General features: G+C 37.3%; 1 protein-coding gene across 1 annotated transcript; it reads right to left on the bottom strand.

The window, feature by feature from the left end:
• Positions 1-2,784: 2,784 nt before the first annotated feature.
• Positions 2,785-15,965, bottom strand: LOC107557955 (microsomal triglyceride transfer protein large subunit-like). Its single transcript, XM_016241548.1, has 18 exons — positions 15,781-15,965; positions 14,480-14,667; positions 13,616-13,759; positions 13,388-13,495; positions 13,184-13,300; positions 12,954-13,093; positions 12,727-12,877; positions 12,207-12,364; positions 11,192-11,360; positions 10,878-10,985; positions 10,176-10,388; positions 9,897-10,108; positions 9,685-9,782; positions 8,715-8,836; positions 8,380-8,607; positions 7,520-7,644; positions 4,852-5,022; positions 2,785-3,354 (listed from the first exon to the last, which is right to left on the bottom strand). Exons 1-18 carry the CDS (start codon positions 15,911-15,913, stop codon positions 3,207-3,209), a joined length of 2,733 nt encoding a protein of 910 aa, XP_016097034.1. The 5' UTR covers positions 15,914-15,965; the 3' UTR covers positions 2,785-3,206.

Genomic DNA, 15,965 nt, shown 5'->3' with positions numbered 1-15,965 from the left:
GTGTGTGTGTGTATGTATATATATATATATATATATATATATATATATATATATATATATATATATATATATATATGGAATACAACTGGCCTATATGTACTATATGGATTTGTAATTGTACTCCATTTTGCATTAATGCTAAAATGAAGATAAACGTCCATTTTAATCAGATATCATAAATTAGAAAGAGCTTTATTGCCAAGTATGTTTGCACATACAAGGAATTTGTTATAGTGTCACAAGCTTGCAGTACACGGAGACAACAACAACACACAGATAATAAAGATGAGATGTGAATAAAATACACATGCATAAATATAAACCTCAAAAAATGAATAAATTGTATGTACAGGTGTGCTATAGATGGAATAGGAATAGAATAAAATAAAATAAGTTGTAGGGATGTACTAGGGTTTAGGGTGATAAATAAGTATAAGGTTATTGCACATACTGTACTTTAATTGCACAATGGGAGAACATTAACTGTTCATGAGGTAGATTGCCTGGGGAAAGAAACTGTTCTTGTGCCTGGCTGTCCTGGTATTCGGTGCTCTGTAACGCCGACCAGATGGCAAAAGTTCAAAAAGGAGATGGCTTGGATGTGATGGATCCAGAGTGTTCATAATGTGCATTAAATCTAAATTAACTGGTTTTATTTAAGTTAATGCACACACACACACACATACATATATATATATATATATAGGCTAATTGTATTCCATTTTAATGTGCATTAATGGTGAAGATTGAAAAAGTAATTTAATGTATCCAAGCTAATTTCTGGTATTAGTCCTGAGAAATTTCTCTTCAGATTTTCTGATGGTGGTCATTATTCTCTCCCAGATTGTATGTACTAACGTTACCTCACGTACCCTTTCTCACACCCTTCACACCCTCGTGTAACGCTATCGACCTCAAAAGGCCTTAAATCTTCAAAAGACACAGATAGTTGTTGTGGGGCCCGTTTGATTTACTCAGCTGGCAGAGGGTCGTTTGTCCTGATGCCAGCGTGCTAGGTACGTTTTCCGTGAGCTCCTGAAACTTCACCCGCCAGAGGCATTAGCTCGAGCCGACAGTTTGTGCGTTTGTTTACGCGGTCGCCATGGCAGCAGCGCCAGTGACAGACACGCGCGCTCAGCTGCTGTTCGCCGCGCGACAGGAATGTCCACGAGAGCGCAGTTGTTGGTTTTCAGTTGCCAGCCGCCACCAAGCGGAGCTCCAACTAGAAGTAAGCTTTTGCTAAAAGCGCTTGTTATTTCTGTTGTACACACTTTTCTGCATTTAATTGTAACTGAAGAGCAGATGAAATCAGAATGGGAGTTTTTAGTTCATACCTCAAGTCATTCTTGAGACGTGGGACAAAACAGGCCCAGCGAGGGTAACTGCTATTAGGTATTAGCCTACAGCGGGCACCTAAAAGCTCTACATCTTTTTACATCTAAATCCTAATGACTAATAATGGTTTTGGCCATTAATGTATTATTCAAATGTATTTATATTACATGCCTGCACACCTAAAGATTTTTATCAAAGGTTGAGAAGTTAGGTTAAATAAACCGGGTTCTGTAGTTAAATGGAGCTCTTTTTTTTTTTTAAAGGAGCTGAGGCCTTAAAAGTGTTCTAAAAAAGTTCCTTTTTCAATAGGAAATGCGTCAACACAGAACATATGTAGAACATTTAAGATTTAGTTGTGATTTTACTTTGATACTTTTAAAACTTTATCTATGCTAACTAAAATGACATGATCAATAAGTCATGGCAATATGTTTCCATTACTCATCAAATATATATATATAAAAATTATTTCAGCTTCATTTCTTAAGTTGTACGAGATTCAACTTGATTTTTTAAAGTCAGTTTAATATGCTGACAAAAGAGCTAACCATGAATACTCTGCATTTATCTTCATTTTAGCTTAATGAAACCTCAGTACAAACTATACAAAGGATAGACACCGTACATACTAATAGATAAAGATCTATTCTATATTATTAAACGTTACACTTTTAAATATTTTTACACCAAAAATGACAAAAAAAAAAACTTTATTCATGGTTGATTATCTTCCCATGTACAAGACTGCCATAAATATTCTCAAGAATGTAAACATCTGGTGAAATCATGGAAACCAGACAGCATGAACTGCCTGAGGAGGGATGAAGTGTGTCAGAAAGCCCTCTGATTAAATAAATAACACAGTAGCACCTCAAATACGCAGTCCTGTTATAATGCTCTAATGTTATCATTTATAAATATTTCACTTTTGTTATTATGGGTCAAATAATTCTGTCACATGGCGAGAGTTCCAAGGGTTATCCTGACAATTTTTATACATTCCTCTTCTTTATAAAAATATGAATTGAATTTGTGCTAATCATTCTTAAATGGAGAAAACGGGGCTGGACTTATTGTAAGGACTCTCTTATATAGTTCACTTTTAAAAATAAAGGTACTCTATTGGCATTCATGGTTCCATCAAGAGCTTTTAACATCCATGGAACCTTTTTATTCTACTTTATAGAGGGGAAAAAAATTATTTACACTGAGAAAAAATAGTCCTTTTAAGAACGGTTTACTGAAAGGTTCTTTGGGGAGCCAAAAATTGTTCTTCTGTGAAATCATGGCAAAAAACAACAACAACAAAAAAAAACACTTTTGGATCCTTCATTTTTAAGAGTGTACAACTCTTCACATGCCTGACTGACTCAAGGTTTTAGCACATACAGCCACTCCAAAACACACACTTGTATAGATGCAAAATGTAGAGTGGTTGTTTGCGGGGGCTGGACTTATTGTAAGGACTCTCTTATATAGTTCACTTTTAAAAATAAAGGTACTCTATTGGCATTCATGGTTCCATCAAGAGCTTTTAACATCCATGGAACCTTTTTATTCTACTTTATAGAGGGGAAAAAAATTATTTACACTGAGAAAAAATAGTCCTTTTAAGAACGGTTTACTGAAAGGTTCTTTGGGGAGCCAAAAATTGTTCTTCTGTGAAATTATGGCAAAAAACAACAACAACAAAAAACACTTTTGGATCCTTCATTTTTAAGAGTGTACAACTCTTCACATGCCTGACTGACTCAAGGTTTTAGCACATACAGCCACTCCAAAACACACACTTGTATAGATGCAAAATGTAGAGTGGTTGTTTGCATGAAAACCTTTTACATTTGCTGGGGAAATCATCAGTCCCAGCTGGTCTACCAGGCCTGTTCAAAGACTTTCTTGCACATGTTGGAGTTCTCCAGGTGTAGAGGAAATTCTGAGCCCGGCACCAGCTGATCTCTGCTCCTCTTTGAGGAGAATGTCTGTCCTGAGGGCAGTTTCTCCTGCTTGGACACCATCTCTCTAGAGCGCACCAGATGCAAAAACAAGTTAGTTTTGTTCATCTGACACATTTTCGAAATGATATAAGCTTTAAAGGGGTCATATGATGCGATTTAAATTTTTTCTTTCTCTTTGGAGTGTTACAAGCTCTTGGTGCATAAAGAAGATCTGTAAAGTTGCAAAGACTAAAGTCTCAAATCCAAAGAGATATTCTTTATAAAAGTTAAGAGTCAGCCACACCTATCTAAAATGGCTCGTTCTAACACGCCCCCACATGTCTACGTCACGATGTGGGAAGATTTGCATAACGCCGCCCAAATGTTCACGCAAAGAAAGAAGGCGTGACTTTTATTCTCGCTGTAGTATTGTTGTTGCCGCCGCTGCCATGTCGTGAAGGCACTGTGTGTTTCGTTGTGAAAGCGAAACTACTTTGTTTGGCCTTCCAAAAGAGGACGATATCTGCTTCGTCATGCCTAGAGCTGATCCGTGCTGGTCGCTGAGGAAATACAACAACTTTGCACTGTGGATCGCCGGATCGGCTTTTACCGTGGACGAAGCGGAGTCCAACCCGGGGTCGTCACATCTTGTTGCCGCAAGCCCTCCGGACGCTCCTTCATCGAATCTGCCAGCCGTGCCGTTCTCAAGCCCGCCGCCTCTGCCCACTCTAGCTCTCCGGCCGTTCCTCACTCTAGCCCCCGGCCTCTGCTCACTCTAGGCCGCCGCCGCTCACTCTAGGCCGCCGTGTGTGACGCCGTGTTTCGTTGTGAAAGCGAGACTTTGTTTGGTCTTCCAAAAATGGACACGACTAGAAATCAGTGGTTAAGTTGTATTTACAACACTGTTCCAGAACACTTCAACCCAAATATTCAGATGTGTCCAGCGGATTTTATGGAGAACGTTTCCTGATCCTGGTAGAGTAGACTACAATGCCGGCTGTTCTGACTCACAGACTGTAAGTGCGTTTTTTATATTTAACAAATTTGCCACTGATGATTCAAACGTGAGTTTTGAGCTGTGTAGAGTAGCGCTTGTTGTTTGTCATTTCTCCAATCACAAATGCAGACATGGTTTTATGTTTACGCGGCACGATGCAACGCAATGCATAAAAAGACAGTATAAGTCATTATAATCCATAATTATGTCCCCACTGGATGCAACACATGTCTCGTTTATAATGGGTTTTCATGTTTTTGAATCATCGCTCCGGCCTGACAGGGCATCATCACAATATGGTAAGGGGCGTAACATTTCCGTCACACGCTTGAGGTATTCGGCCAATCATAATGCACTGGATAGCTGGCCAATCACAGCACACCTCGCTTTTCAGACCAATGAGCTTTGTAAAAATCGGCGCGTTTCAGAAAGGCGGGGCATAGAGGAGAAACAATAATATAAAGTATGTGGAAGATAATGTGTTTTTTTAACCTTACACCAAATACACAAAATAATGTTCTTTTTAGCAACATCATATGACCCGTTTAACCCGTTCTCCCTAAAATCTGATTGGTTGATAGATACCTGAAGGGGAAAGTGGTTTTGTCCATCTGCATGCAGACGAGGAAGGGGTACTCCGAGAACTGCACAGTGGTGATGAAGTCCAGGGTGGCCTCTGTCTCAAAACCTACTTCCACTCCAGCGCTTACAAAGTCCGTATCCACAGTCACGTTACCGATGACGACCAGTGCTCCCCTGCACACAGTGTCAAGCATGAGTTTAGCAAGTACACTAAAAACTCTTGGTAAGCACAAGGTAAATCTTTAATTATTTCTTCAGAAATAACTAAAACTATTTGTCAGAATCATTTTTACTTTTTTTATTTTATTTACTATTCTTAAAGCTTTCAAGAAAAGAAACCCATCTCTGTTATCCCATTTTCTATTTTTATTAATTAATTAATTTATATTTTTTGTTGTTGTTGAACCAACAAGCAGAGCAGTTGAGTACAATTTTTTTTGAATTAGCTATTTTGTTTCAGTCCCATTTACTCTTTTCCCAGGTGTTTGTTTGCTAGTTTAATTTATGTGTGCATGTATATTGCTAAAAAAAAAAACATAATAATAAACAATTTTAAACAGTATTATTATGAGTTCAGTAATATAAATATGAGATGAGAAACTTCGTTTCGTTAGTTTCCTTGGCAGCTAACTGAAATAAAATCAGTTTTAGATGAAACAGTAAAATTACTACAAGTAAAACTGAAATAAATAATGAACCATTTAATATTATGTGTTGCTTAGATGAAGAATAAATTAGATTCAGTGTTATTGTTAACTAAAACTATTGTCTTTTCCTTAATTGAAATAAAGCTAAAATAAAATATTAGACAAAAAGCTTAAATGAAAATTAGAAATAAGTCTAAGTTGACGTGCTAAAATTACTAAAACTTAATTAAATATGGGAGCTAAATAGAAATATATTTTAAAAGACAAAAGCACATAACAAAATGACAAAAAAAGAAAGCTAAATACAAAATAAAAGCTAAAAAGCTATTAATAAACATTATAATAAAAGGCTATTTTTGCTACAATCAGTCAACTCAGCTTCAACATTTTTAAATTAGAAATATTCTACCCCATGAGTTTTTCTTTGGACATGCACATAACTTGAATCCCATCTCAACTTTATTTTTAACTTTTTTTCTCTCAATATGTTTACGCTCATTCGTCCTACAACACATGCTCCAGAGAACAACTTAGGATAGAGATTTATGCCATAGTCTCTTCCTCAGAGTCTCTGCTGAGTCAGTTCTGGTGTTTGGGCTCATATATCACATGAGACTGTCTGGCTCCATGCTTTCAACCTCCACCTTAAATGATCTATTCAACATGGCTGCCTGTGATGAGTGGGCTGAGTGGAGGCATGCTAATCTTGTGTGCCCGAGAGAGCTGTGGTTTATTTCATTTCTAAACATATCCCGCTTGTGTCTGACTATGCGTGTCTGTGTGCGTAACTATCTTTCTATCGGTTTTCCCCGCTTCTGTGTGCCCGCACTCACATGTGTTTACGTATTAGGTTGTCTGTCTGTCAGTGAGTCTTTGTTTGTCTTCTTGTGTGTGTGTGTGTGTGTGTGCGTGTGTGCATTTTCTCCTCAGAGTCTCTGCTGAGTCAGTTCTGGTGTTTGGGCTCATATATCACATGAGACTGTCTGGCTCCATGCTTTCAACCTCCACCTTAGATGATCTATTCAACATGGCTGCCTGTGATGAGTGGGCTGAGTGGAGGCATGCTAATCTTGTGTGCCCGAGAGAGCTGTGGTTTATTTCATTTCTAAACATATCCCGCTTGTGTCTGACTATGCGTGTCTGTGTGCGTAACTATCTTTCTATCGATTTTCCCCGCTTCTGTGTGCCCGCACTCACATGTGTTTACGTATTAGGTTGTCTGTCTGTCAGTGAGTCTTTGTTTGTCTTCTTGTGTGTGTGTGTGTGTGTGTGCGTGTGTGCATTTTCATAGAAGGTAAAGCCTGCCGCCCTGATTCATACACCTGCTCCTGCCTATCCTGAGGACTGGCAGATGTAAAAAACCAGATGCCACCCAGAAATACCCGTCATCAAACAAAGAACAGCAAACCCACAGCGCTAAAAGTAAGGTAAAAAAAGAAAAGAAATAGAGATATACACTCATAACCAAATTTTATAATGGAGAAGTGTTTTGTCTTGAACGTTTCAAATGTAAAAGATCTGAAATCTCTCCCTGAGAGGATTCGGTTTCTCACAATCAATATCATAACCTAATTTTACCCTCAACCCCTGATCTTTTACTCCTACCACAGCATCTTTCCATTGCCCTCATTTCCCGCCTGTCTCATTTGAGTTGCCAAGTTGCCATTGCTTGCATCCACAAACTAATAGTAAGCAAGCAGGTGCAGTTGTGGCTAAAGATGTGGATTAGCATTGAATCTCTCTGAAGGATTAATGATGTTATAATAAGATGCAGCGGCATCATGTTTACTGTCATTTGGAAAACCTAGTGAAGAAAAACATCTGGCAATGGATTCTAAATAAGCAATTTAAGTAGTCGATTTTACCAAAGCTGACTTTGCATCCAAAGCAACCAAGGGTGAAATGCCTTCCATAAGGACATCATGGATTGCGTTTTAATTGCCACCTCAGGTCTATATCTGAATGCACAATATCTTCCCCGTACAAGGAGTTTGAAAAGATGTAGTTTCAATAGAATATTCTACCTGTTGTTGACGCTTGTCTTAGACTCCCTGTACCACAAGCTGAACTCCATCCCTCCAGAAATATCGATGGCCAGACCACCTTGGAACTCAACACTGGCTCTTAGACCAGACTGTAGAGGAATCACCTTAGAAGAGAACAAGAATGTAAGATTTATATATATATATATATATATATATATAAACATTAGAAATCAAATATTTAAATTTTGGGCTTTTTAAATGAATAATTTTATAAGTCTCTTATGCATCCCAAGGCTGCATATTTTAATCAAAATTACAGTAAAACAGTAATATTGTGAAATATCATTGCAATTTTAAAAAACTGTTTTCTTTTTGAATATATTTTAAAATGTAATTTATGCCTGTGATGGCAAAGGTGAATTCTCAGCAGTCATTACTGCAGTCTTCAGTGTCACATGATCCTTCAGAAATCATTCATATATGCTGATTTGGTGCTCAAGAAACATTTATTATTATTATCAACATAGAAAACAGTTGCGCTGCTTAATATGATTTTTTTTTCAGGATTCTCTGATGAATAGACACTTCAAAAGAACAGCATTTATTTGAAATAGAACAATTCTGTCTATATTATAGCCATGTAATTTCCAGCATAATTAACAAAAAATCTAATACACATTTAAAACAATGCAAACTAACTGCTGCATCATTCTCAAAATTCTGATATGTTAATAAGCACTGGCCCTGTAATCTGGCCCACAACTGTCTCACACTGCCCCCAGGCTGTCAGGCTATGCTTATTGATTGCAGAAATACATCTGCTGCTTGTGCCAGGTCTACATGGAGTGTGAGGAGTCCAGCATCTCTTCTATAAGAGTATACTGAAGTGAATGTCATACCTGTGAGTGGTCTGTCAGCAGAATAAGGCCCTTCACCACATTGATCGGATCTCCAGACATAGAGAACATCTTGGACATCAGGTCACTGTAGCCCTTGAAGAAGGTCACTGGGCGGAGCTGCACATCGAACAGCAGAGCAGACATTCCAGCAAAAGACTCCAGATCTTCTTCTCCTTCATCCGGCGTGGCTGCAATTAGAGACTCTAGACCCTGTGCTTCAATGGTCACCTGAAATACAGCACGACAGACACAAAGAACAGGTGAATGTCAGAACACACAATGCATGTTTATGGGATATGCTGTACAACACCGTGTTGTGGTAATGATGACGGTACCTGAAGGCCATGAAGGAGGGCATTGTTGCTCTGGCCATAAATGTTCATGTTGCTTCTCCTCAAAGTGCCAGAGCCAGAGTACAGGATGTCCAAATTGTAGGTGCAAGTGACATCAGCAGTTCCTGTTTAAAGATAGAAAATTCAGACACTACTGCAAGACACACTTTATTCCTCAAAACAAAACAACAAAAAAAGTGGTTGCCAATGTGTTGCTATGCAATTTCTGAGATGCTAAGCAGTTGCTAGGTTGTTCTGGGTGGTTACTAGGGCATTTATAGGTGGTTGCTTGTTGGCCTAAGTCTCTAGGATATTGTGGTACAGTACTGTTCAAAAGTAGATTTTTTAAAAATAAATTACTATTTTACTATTTACTATTAAATGATTCAGCAAAAGTGACAGTAAAGACGTTTATAATGTTATAAACTGTTCCGATTTTGAATAAATGCTGTTCTTTTGGATGTTCAGTTCATCAAAGAATCCTGAAAATAATGTATCACAGATTGCACAAAAATAAGAGTAATGATGCTGAAAACTCAGCTTTGCTATAACATTAATAAATTAAATTTAAAAATATTTTTAAAGTAGAAAACATTTATTTTAAATTGTAACAATATTTCACAATGTTACTGTTTTTACAGATTTTTTTTTGATCATAGAAATGCAGCCTTGGTGAGCATGAAAGACTTCATTCAGAAATACTACAAATCTTACAGATCCCAAACTTTTGAACGATAATGTATATTAATGTCTATATATTAATATAACTGAGCAATTTTTTTTACTGGTACTACTACATTACTGGTAATGATGTGGTTTGTTTAAATATTATTTTCTAACTTTTTTTTTTTATCATACTGTGAAACAATGAGATAAACGAATGTCTCTTGGATTGTATATTGCAACACCTCCATGCAGACTTTCTATCAGGCATCGTGATATAAAGGTTAGAAGTGGGTCAAAGGTCACTTACGTGCCATGAAGCCTGAAAAAGCAGAGGATGACCCGGTCTTTGAGAACCTGTCATAGTTGTGGGAAACCATGTCCTTCATCACTTGTCGTACCAGTTTACTACAAACGAGACATAGGACTTTTATCACACAAGTGCCACACAGATAATCATTAAGAATAAAACCTTTGTTCATTTAAAGCCCAGAGAATCTGATTAGTAAATGTGAGACACACCAGGCTGGCATCTCGAAGCGCATTATGTCCTGGACTTTAGACAGCATGTATTTATTCATCTCATGTGGCAGGTGTCCGATGGAGAGCAGAAGGTTCTTCACTTCCATATAGGATGGACTACTGTTCATAATCACATCAGCTGCCGCAGCACGAACGTTCTTCTCATAAATACGCTGGTTCTGGTGGTATATGCGGTTCAGCATCTTTTTCACCTGTGGAAATACGGTGTTAAATGTTTTGAAGAGTAGTATTTTTTTTTGTAAGGGAATGATAATTTACCTCTGGTGTGATCAGCTCAGGGTTGTATCTCTGCAGCGCTGTGATGGCAATGGTGTTAAACGCTCCCACCTCAGACTCAGCATATTTGGCTAGAACAGGAACACCCTCCGGCAGAAGAGCGTTCTTCAATGCTAGCAGGTACATCTGAACCTCGGACTCCACCCGAGTGCTGTCAGGGCCTGCCAACAGCATCTCTTTCACCTTAACCACTGTCTGCACATCAAACACAAGAGAAACACACTCAGTCAGTTTGAATTACTGAACTCAGTTTGATTCACTTAAAGGGATAGTTCACCCAAAACTAAAAATTCTGTCCTCATTTAGTCACCCTCAAGTTATTCCAAACCTGTAAGACTTTCTTTCTTCTGTTGAAGAACACAAAAGAAGATATATTGGGTAACCAAACAGTTGCTGGTCCTTCCATACTATTTTTTCCTATACAGTTGAAGTCAGTGATGGGGACCAGCAACTGTTCGGTTACCAACAGTCTTCAAAATATCTTCTTTTGTGTTCAACAGAAGAAAGAAACTCATACAGGTTTGGAACAACTTGAGAGTGAGTAAACAGAATTTTCATTTTTGGGGAACTATCACCTTAATCAGTTTTTGTTTTGATACTGGAAGTATTTTGCTTTGTAGTTTTGATATACATTTGTAAGTATAGAAAGGAATAAAAATAATAATCCAATGTGTGCAGACTCACCGGTACTTCACATGCTCCTTTCAGACAGAGTTTCCTGAGCAGAGCTCCCATGATGATCACAGTTGACTCCTTAATGTCTGTACTGCCAATTTTACCTTGAGACAATTCCTACAGGAGAGCATAAAAATTATGAAAATCTAAACACATTTAAAGGTCAAATGTGTAATTTTTTGCACCACTAGCGTCATCAATGGGAATTCCAAACATAATGAATATTTAGCAAAGTAACATAATACTGCCATCTTTGCAAGGCTTACAGTCCCAGTGGGGAGGCTCTAAGTACATGTGTGAGTGCAGTAATGCAGTTCTCTTACCAGCAGGGACTGCAGCATGGTCTCTGTAGGGTGAGAGGCAAAGCCACATGCGTACAGGAAGCGCTCCTGCAGCACTAAACCTTCCTTTTTACTGAAGTCCAGAAACTCCAGAATGGCTGCGAGAGAAGATGAAGTCTGAGCTGATGTTACTGCATCCACCAGCTGAGGCCTAGAAAGACAGGGAAACAATGTAAACTGGAAGGACTAAGCCTGCATTTATTTGATGAAAAACAGTAATACTGTAAAAGAGTATTACAATTTAAAATAACTTTTCTATTTTAGTATATTTTAAAATGTAATTTATTCCTGGCGAGGGCAAAGCTGAATTTTCAGCATTATTACTCCAATCTTCAGTGTCACATGATCCTCCAGAAATCATTCTAATATGCTGATTTGCTGCTCAAGAAACATTTCTTATTATTATCAGTGTTGAAAACACTATTGCTGCTTAATATTTTGTGGAAAACATGATACGTGTCTTTCTGGATTTTTTGATGAATAGAAATCTGATTAATTTTAGTGAATCGGTTCATTCGTTCTCTTTACAGAGAAGTCTGCAAGGTGAATCTTTTTTACAGCAAAATTTTTAGTTAATCATTAATGTTCATCACAGTGTTTTTGATGTATGGTCTAGGTTTTTGTTTTATTATTATTTTTTATTTATCTGTTCAAATTTCTTTGTCCCCTTAATCGAGATTAATTCATTCGAATTAGTTTTGAGCGAGAAATACAGGTCTGATTACTCTTGGGTAAATATTCTAAAATATTTACATAATTAAAAAGTTTTGTACATACACTTATTTTTTTTACTTACAGTGCTTATACATACATATATACAAATAAATACAGTATATGTGTGTGTATATGTATGTATTTATATATATATGTGTGTGTGTGTGTGTGTGTGTGTGTACACTAGCTACTGCAGTCTGCAGCTAATTTAAAAGAGTAGTTTGTAGTAAATCTAACTATATAATCTAAGTATACAAATGAGAAATGAGGAGTTTGGTCTTACAGTACAGTCTTGCTGCAGTTGCGCAGTACAGTCAGGATCTCCGACTTGCTGGCTTTGCGCAGGCTGTGTAAGAGCGTGAGAAAGCTCCTTGGGGCTTTTGCTTTAGAGAGTGAGTCTGGCTCCAGCTGAGACCTCACTGCCTTCCATGTATCCATCAGCTATTGCACACCAAAACAATACAATACTTAATTAGTATAAACACAAACACATGCTTAAAAACATGTTTCACAAACTTCTGTCTGTGATCATACATAGGGTGACCATATGTCCTCTATTCCCCGGACATGTCCTGGCCAGGAGTTATTTTAAATCTATATGATTTTCTTACATCCATGGAACACAAAAATAGTTTTTTGGGGGGGAACGATCTGGGTTAACATTGTGTTTTTGAGTGAAAATAGTGTCAAAGTAAATTCTACACTAAATGTTTTTAGTGTAAGCTGAGTAAATGATGATTTTCATTTTGAAGTGAATTGTTTCACATCAGATTCATAAGCACAAAAAACATAGGATAGCTCACAGTGGGGCATCCCTTGCATTTGGTTTTAACTTTCTCCACCATGACTCCAACAGACATGAGTTTGTCATCCAGAGACTTCACCACACTTGCGGCATCTTTGCCGGCCACTTCTACTGGGCCAAGCTCAATCTTTTTAAGCGTCAATGACTGCCTGTGGGAAATCAGAAAATACTTTAATAATTTATTCTGTTGATCATGCGTGATTTGTTTTCACATTTCTTTGGTACCTGGACAGGACTTTAGTTGCAGCTTTATGACGAGCATTGACGGACAATGTGTGTGTTTCTTCAACATCAGCAGACTTAATGATGCCGTTCTCCAGAGTGATAACTGTTTCAGAAGCAGACTTCCCACTGACACCCAATACCTAGAGGAGAGCAGAGGAAAGGTGAATAAAAAGTGCCAGGAATGGTGTATATATGAGGTAAGATGATGAGAATATGAGTTTTTGTCTTACTGGGCTGTGTGTAGTGAATCCCATCTCTTGTGTTTTGCAAGTATCCAAGTGTTTTATACGGATCACCTGATCTTTGGTAGCCTTGTACTCAACTAAACATTTCCCTGAAGCATCACTCTGCAGATTACAGAAAAATGATTTTAACTTAGAAAAACGTATATACTTTAAACACTTCAGTAGAGAATTGTAATTGTCAGACTTTACCTCCAACATTTTCCCGGAATTTAGCTGCATCATTAGCATACTGGCCACACCCCTCTTCAAGTTTTTGATGGTAGCAGGCTCCGCCTTCTGGGCATACAGGCTTCTGATCTAAGTGTGCAAGTGCAAAATCACACAAAAAGTCAAATCACTGTGGAAAATATTTAAAAGTTCAAAACTAAAATGGATATGAAACACATTTTTATGATACATAATGAAGTGTATTATTACCTTGCCCATCTTCCACAGCACCACGAAGGGCCTCTGAAGTGCCTCAAGCCTGACTTTACCCAGAATGCTTTCTGCTGAGCTGCCATGGAAGATGTTGTTTTTGCGGGAACGCTTTCCAGCACTTTCAACTTCAACATTTGAAATCTGAGAACAGGACAGGAGAAGGTGATTTGCACCAGGGTTATCGTTGTTAACGAAAACTATATAGCTAGATAGACATAAACGTTAACTGAAATAAACTTAGAATATTTTATTTCAGCTAGTTGCCTTGTCTTGTTTGTTTAGTGTAAGTTGAGGTATTCAAATTAATCATTAAAATTGAAACTAAGTAAACTAAAACTAAAAACTGAAACTTAAAGACAAAAACACTCAACAAAAATTCTAAAACTTTAAAATGAAAACAGAATATATTAAAATAAAATCTAACTCAAAACATGAATAAAAGCTTAACAAAACTAACAAGCGTACTAATTACATAACTAATATACTTGAAAAGAATAATGTTTTCTGGTACCTAATTGCACAAATTTAATAACAAATAACAAATAATTTTTGCTATTAAATGCAATTAGTTAAACTTGAGTACTTTTTTGACATACTTCAGTAGAATAAAAACACATCTTTATATGTAACTTCATAATTACTTCTATTGTCTTTGAAATATTGGTAAAGTGTATTGTCCAGTGTACTGCTATATGCATTTATGGTAAAGTTAACTTTGAACATTTGAACTTGTATGCCATCGATTATATACAAGTAAATAAAAAAAAATACACTTTTAAGATTTGAATCACAATACAATTAAGTGCACCTTCTCACAAGGGGAATGCAATCAAAAAATATCAGTAAAGTTCTCCCCTTTACCTGCACTCTAAGTAGCTGTTCATCCTGGATCTCTGGGTTCCTCCAGACGAGGCTGATGTCCACATCACTGCCAATCCTGAATCCAGCATTCCCCCTAGTGGATCCCGTCGGCCTGTTGAGCCCGACCTCAGTGCTGTAGCTGTATTTGTAGAGTTTGTCATTATCTACCCGAGGTCCAGCACTCGCACCTGAAATAACACAAAAATAGGACAAGGGAGGAATGTGAAATTAGAGAGGCAGGAATTGGACAGGGCAGTGGACTGACAATCTCCTAAAAATCACGCAGGCTGAAACCCAGTAATGGAGAAGGTGGAAACACTATCTTAAATCTGAATTGAATCCACTGTTTTATTCCACAGGATTTACATCCACAAGCTCAAACAATTTGTTCAAGCGCAAGAGAAAGCAACAGGAAAAAGAAGGCACTCCAGGGGAAGTCCGTAGCCTTTCACAGAAGGAAAAGGAATGTGTAAAAGGTCTCTGCAATTGTAGGTGGGTCTCAGATAACAGTTTACAATGAGCTATTAATCCTCAGTTATCTGTAATTATCATATATATATGGATTATATTCTTAACCTCATTATTTGACACAACTTCATTTCTTTTTGTCTTAAAAGTCTTAAATGAGTCAGAATCACATATTCAAGGTAAACTTCGTGCAAATCAAGATAATTAGTGATGTTAGGGGCACAAACACTGAACAAATGCAAAAGTGTCAAAATACACGTTTCAGTTTAATGCTCTGCTCAGACATATTTTGTCTAAATTTGTGGTTTTAGGATTGTTGATTCATAATGTGATTGATAAACAAGTTCTCTCCAAAACAAGACCATCATCCTCTCAGTTACACAGTTCAGTGCTGTCCTAAAAAAACACTGACGTGTCACACTGAGATTGCATCACATCTTCTGATTCAGAGATTTTGCCCTGATTTGATCAAAAACAAATCAATGTTATTTTTATATTCATATTTATATATATTGTATATAAAAATAATAAAATACACAAAATATTTCAATAATGATACTAATACTAAATAAACTGATCATTCTACTTTTAATGATTAGATGAATCCGGGCACAGAATGAATGAAAGGTGTGACTTACCACATCATTATTAAATTCTCACAAAATCACTATTCTCAGTGAACTGCATGAACTCTTAAATCAATGTAATATTTCAATGAATTTAAATCATCAAAACATGACAACATCTGCTTGTTCTAAACAACAAGCAAACATAGCCTAATCTTTATTTATTTTATGTATTTTAATTATTTTTTACGTCTTTAGATCACTTACCAAGAGATGAGGTACTTAAAAAGGAGGTCACACATAGTAAAAGTCCAGCAAGCCGCAGCATGGTTGGCTCGCTGAGTGCTGTGCACGTTAAAGGTCCGCGGGCCAGAGAAAGGATGGCTGCCTGTTCCTTCATCTCTCTCTCTCTCTCTCTCTCTCTTTCTGCCTGCTCCTTCAGCTCTCACTCT

Source organism: Sinocyclocheilus grahami, unplaced genomic scaffold (genome assembly GCF_001515645.1).
Source record: "Sinocyclocheilus grahami isolate Dianchi unplaced genomic scaffold, SAMN03320097.WGS_v1.1 scaffold625.1, whole genome shotgun sequence".
NCBI classification, from domain to species: domain Eukaryota; kingdom Metazoa; phylum Chordata; class Actinopteri; order Cypriniformes; family Cyprinidae; genus Sinocyclocheilus; species Sinocyclocheilus grahami.
This window is presented reverse-complemented; position numbering and strand designations above follow the sequence as displayed.

Bases quoted from the DNA above. Each gene is read 5' to 3' on its own strand.
- LOC107557955 (XM_016241548.1), bottom strand. From the start codon at position 15,913: ATGAAGGAACAGGCAGCCATCCTTTCTCTGGCCCGCGGACCTTTAACG. The intron at 11,361-12,206 runs GTAAGACCAAAC...CTGTCTTTCTAG, and splicing joins AACTGCAGCAAGACTGTACT to GCCTCAGCTGGTGGATGCAG. The intron at 10,986-11,191 runs GTAAGAGAACTG...GCTCTCCTGTAG, and splicing joins CCATGCTGCAGTCCCTGCTG to GAATTGTCTCAAGGTAAAAT.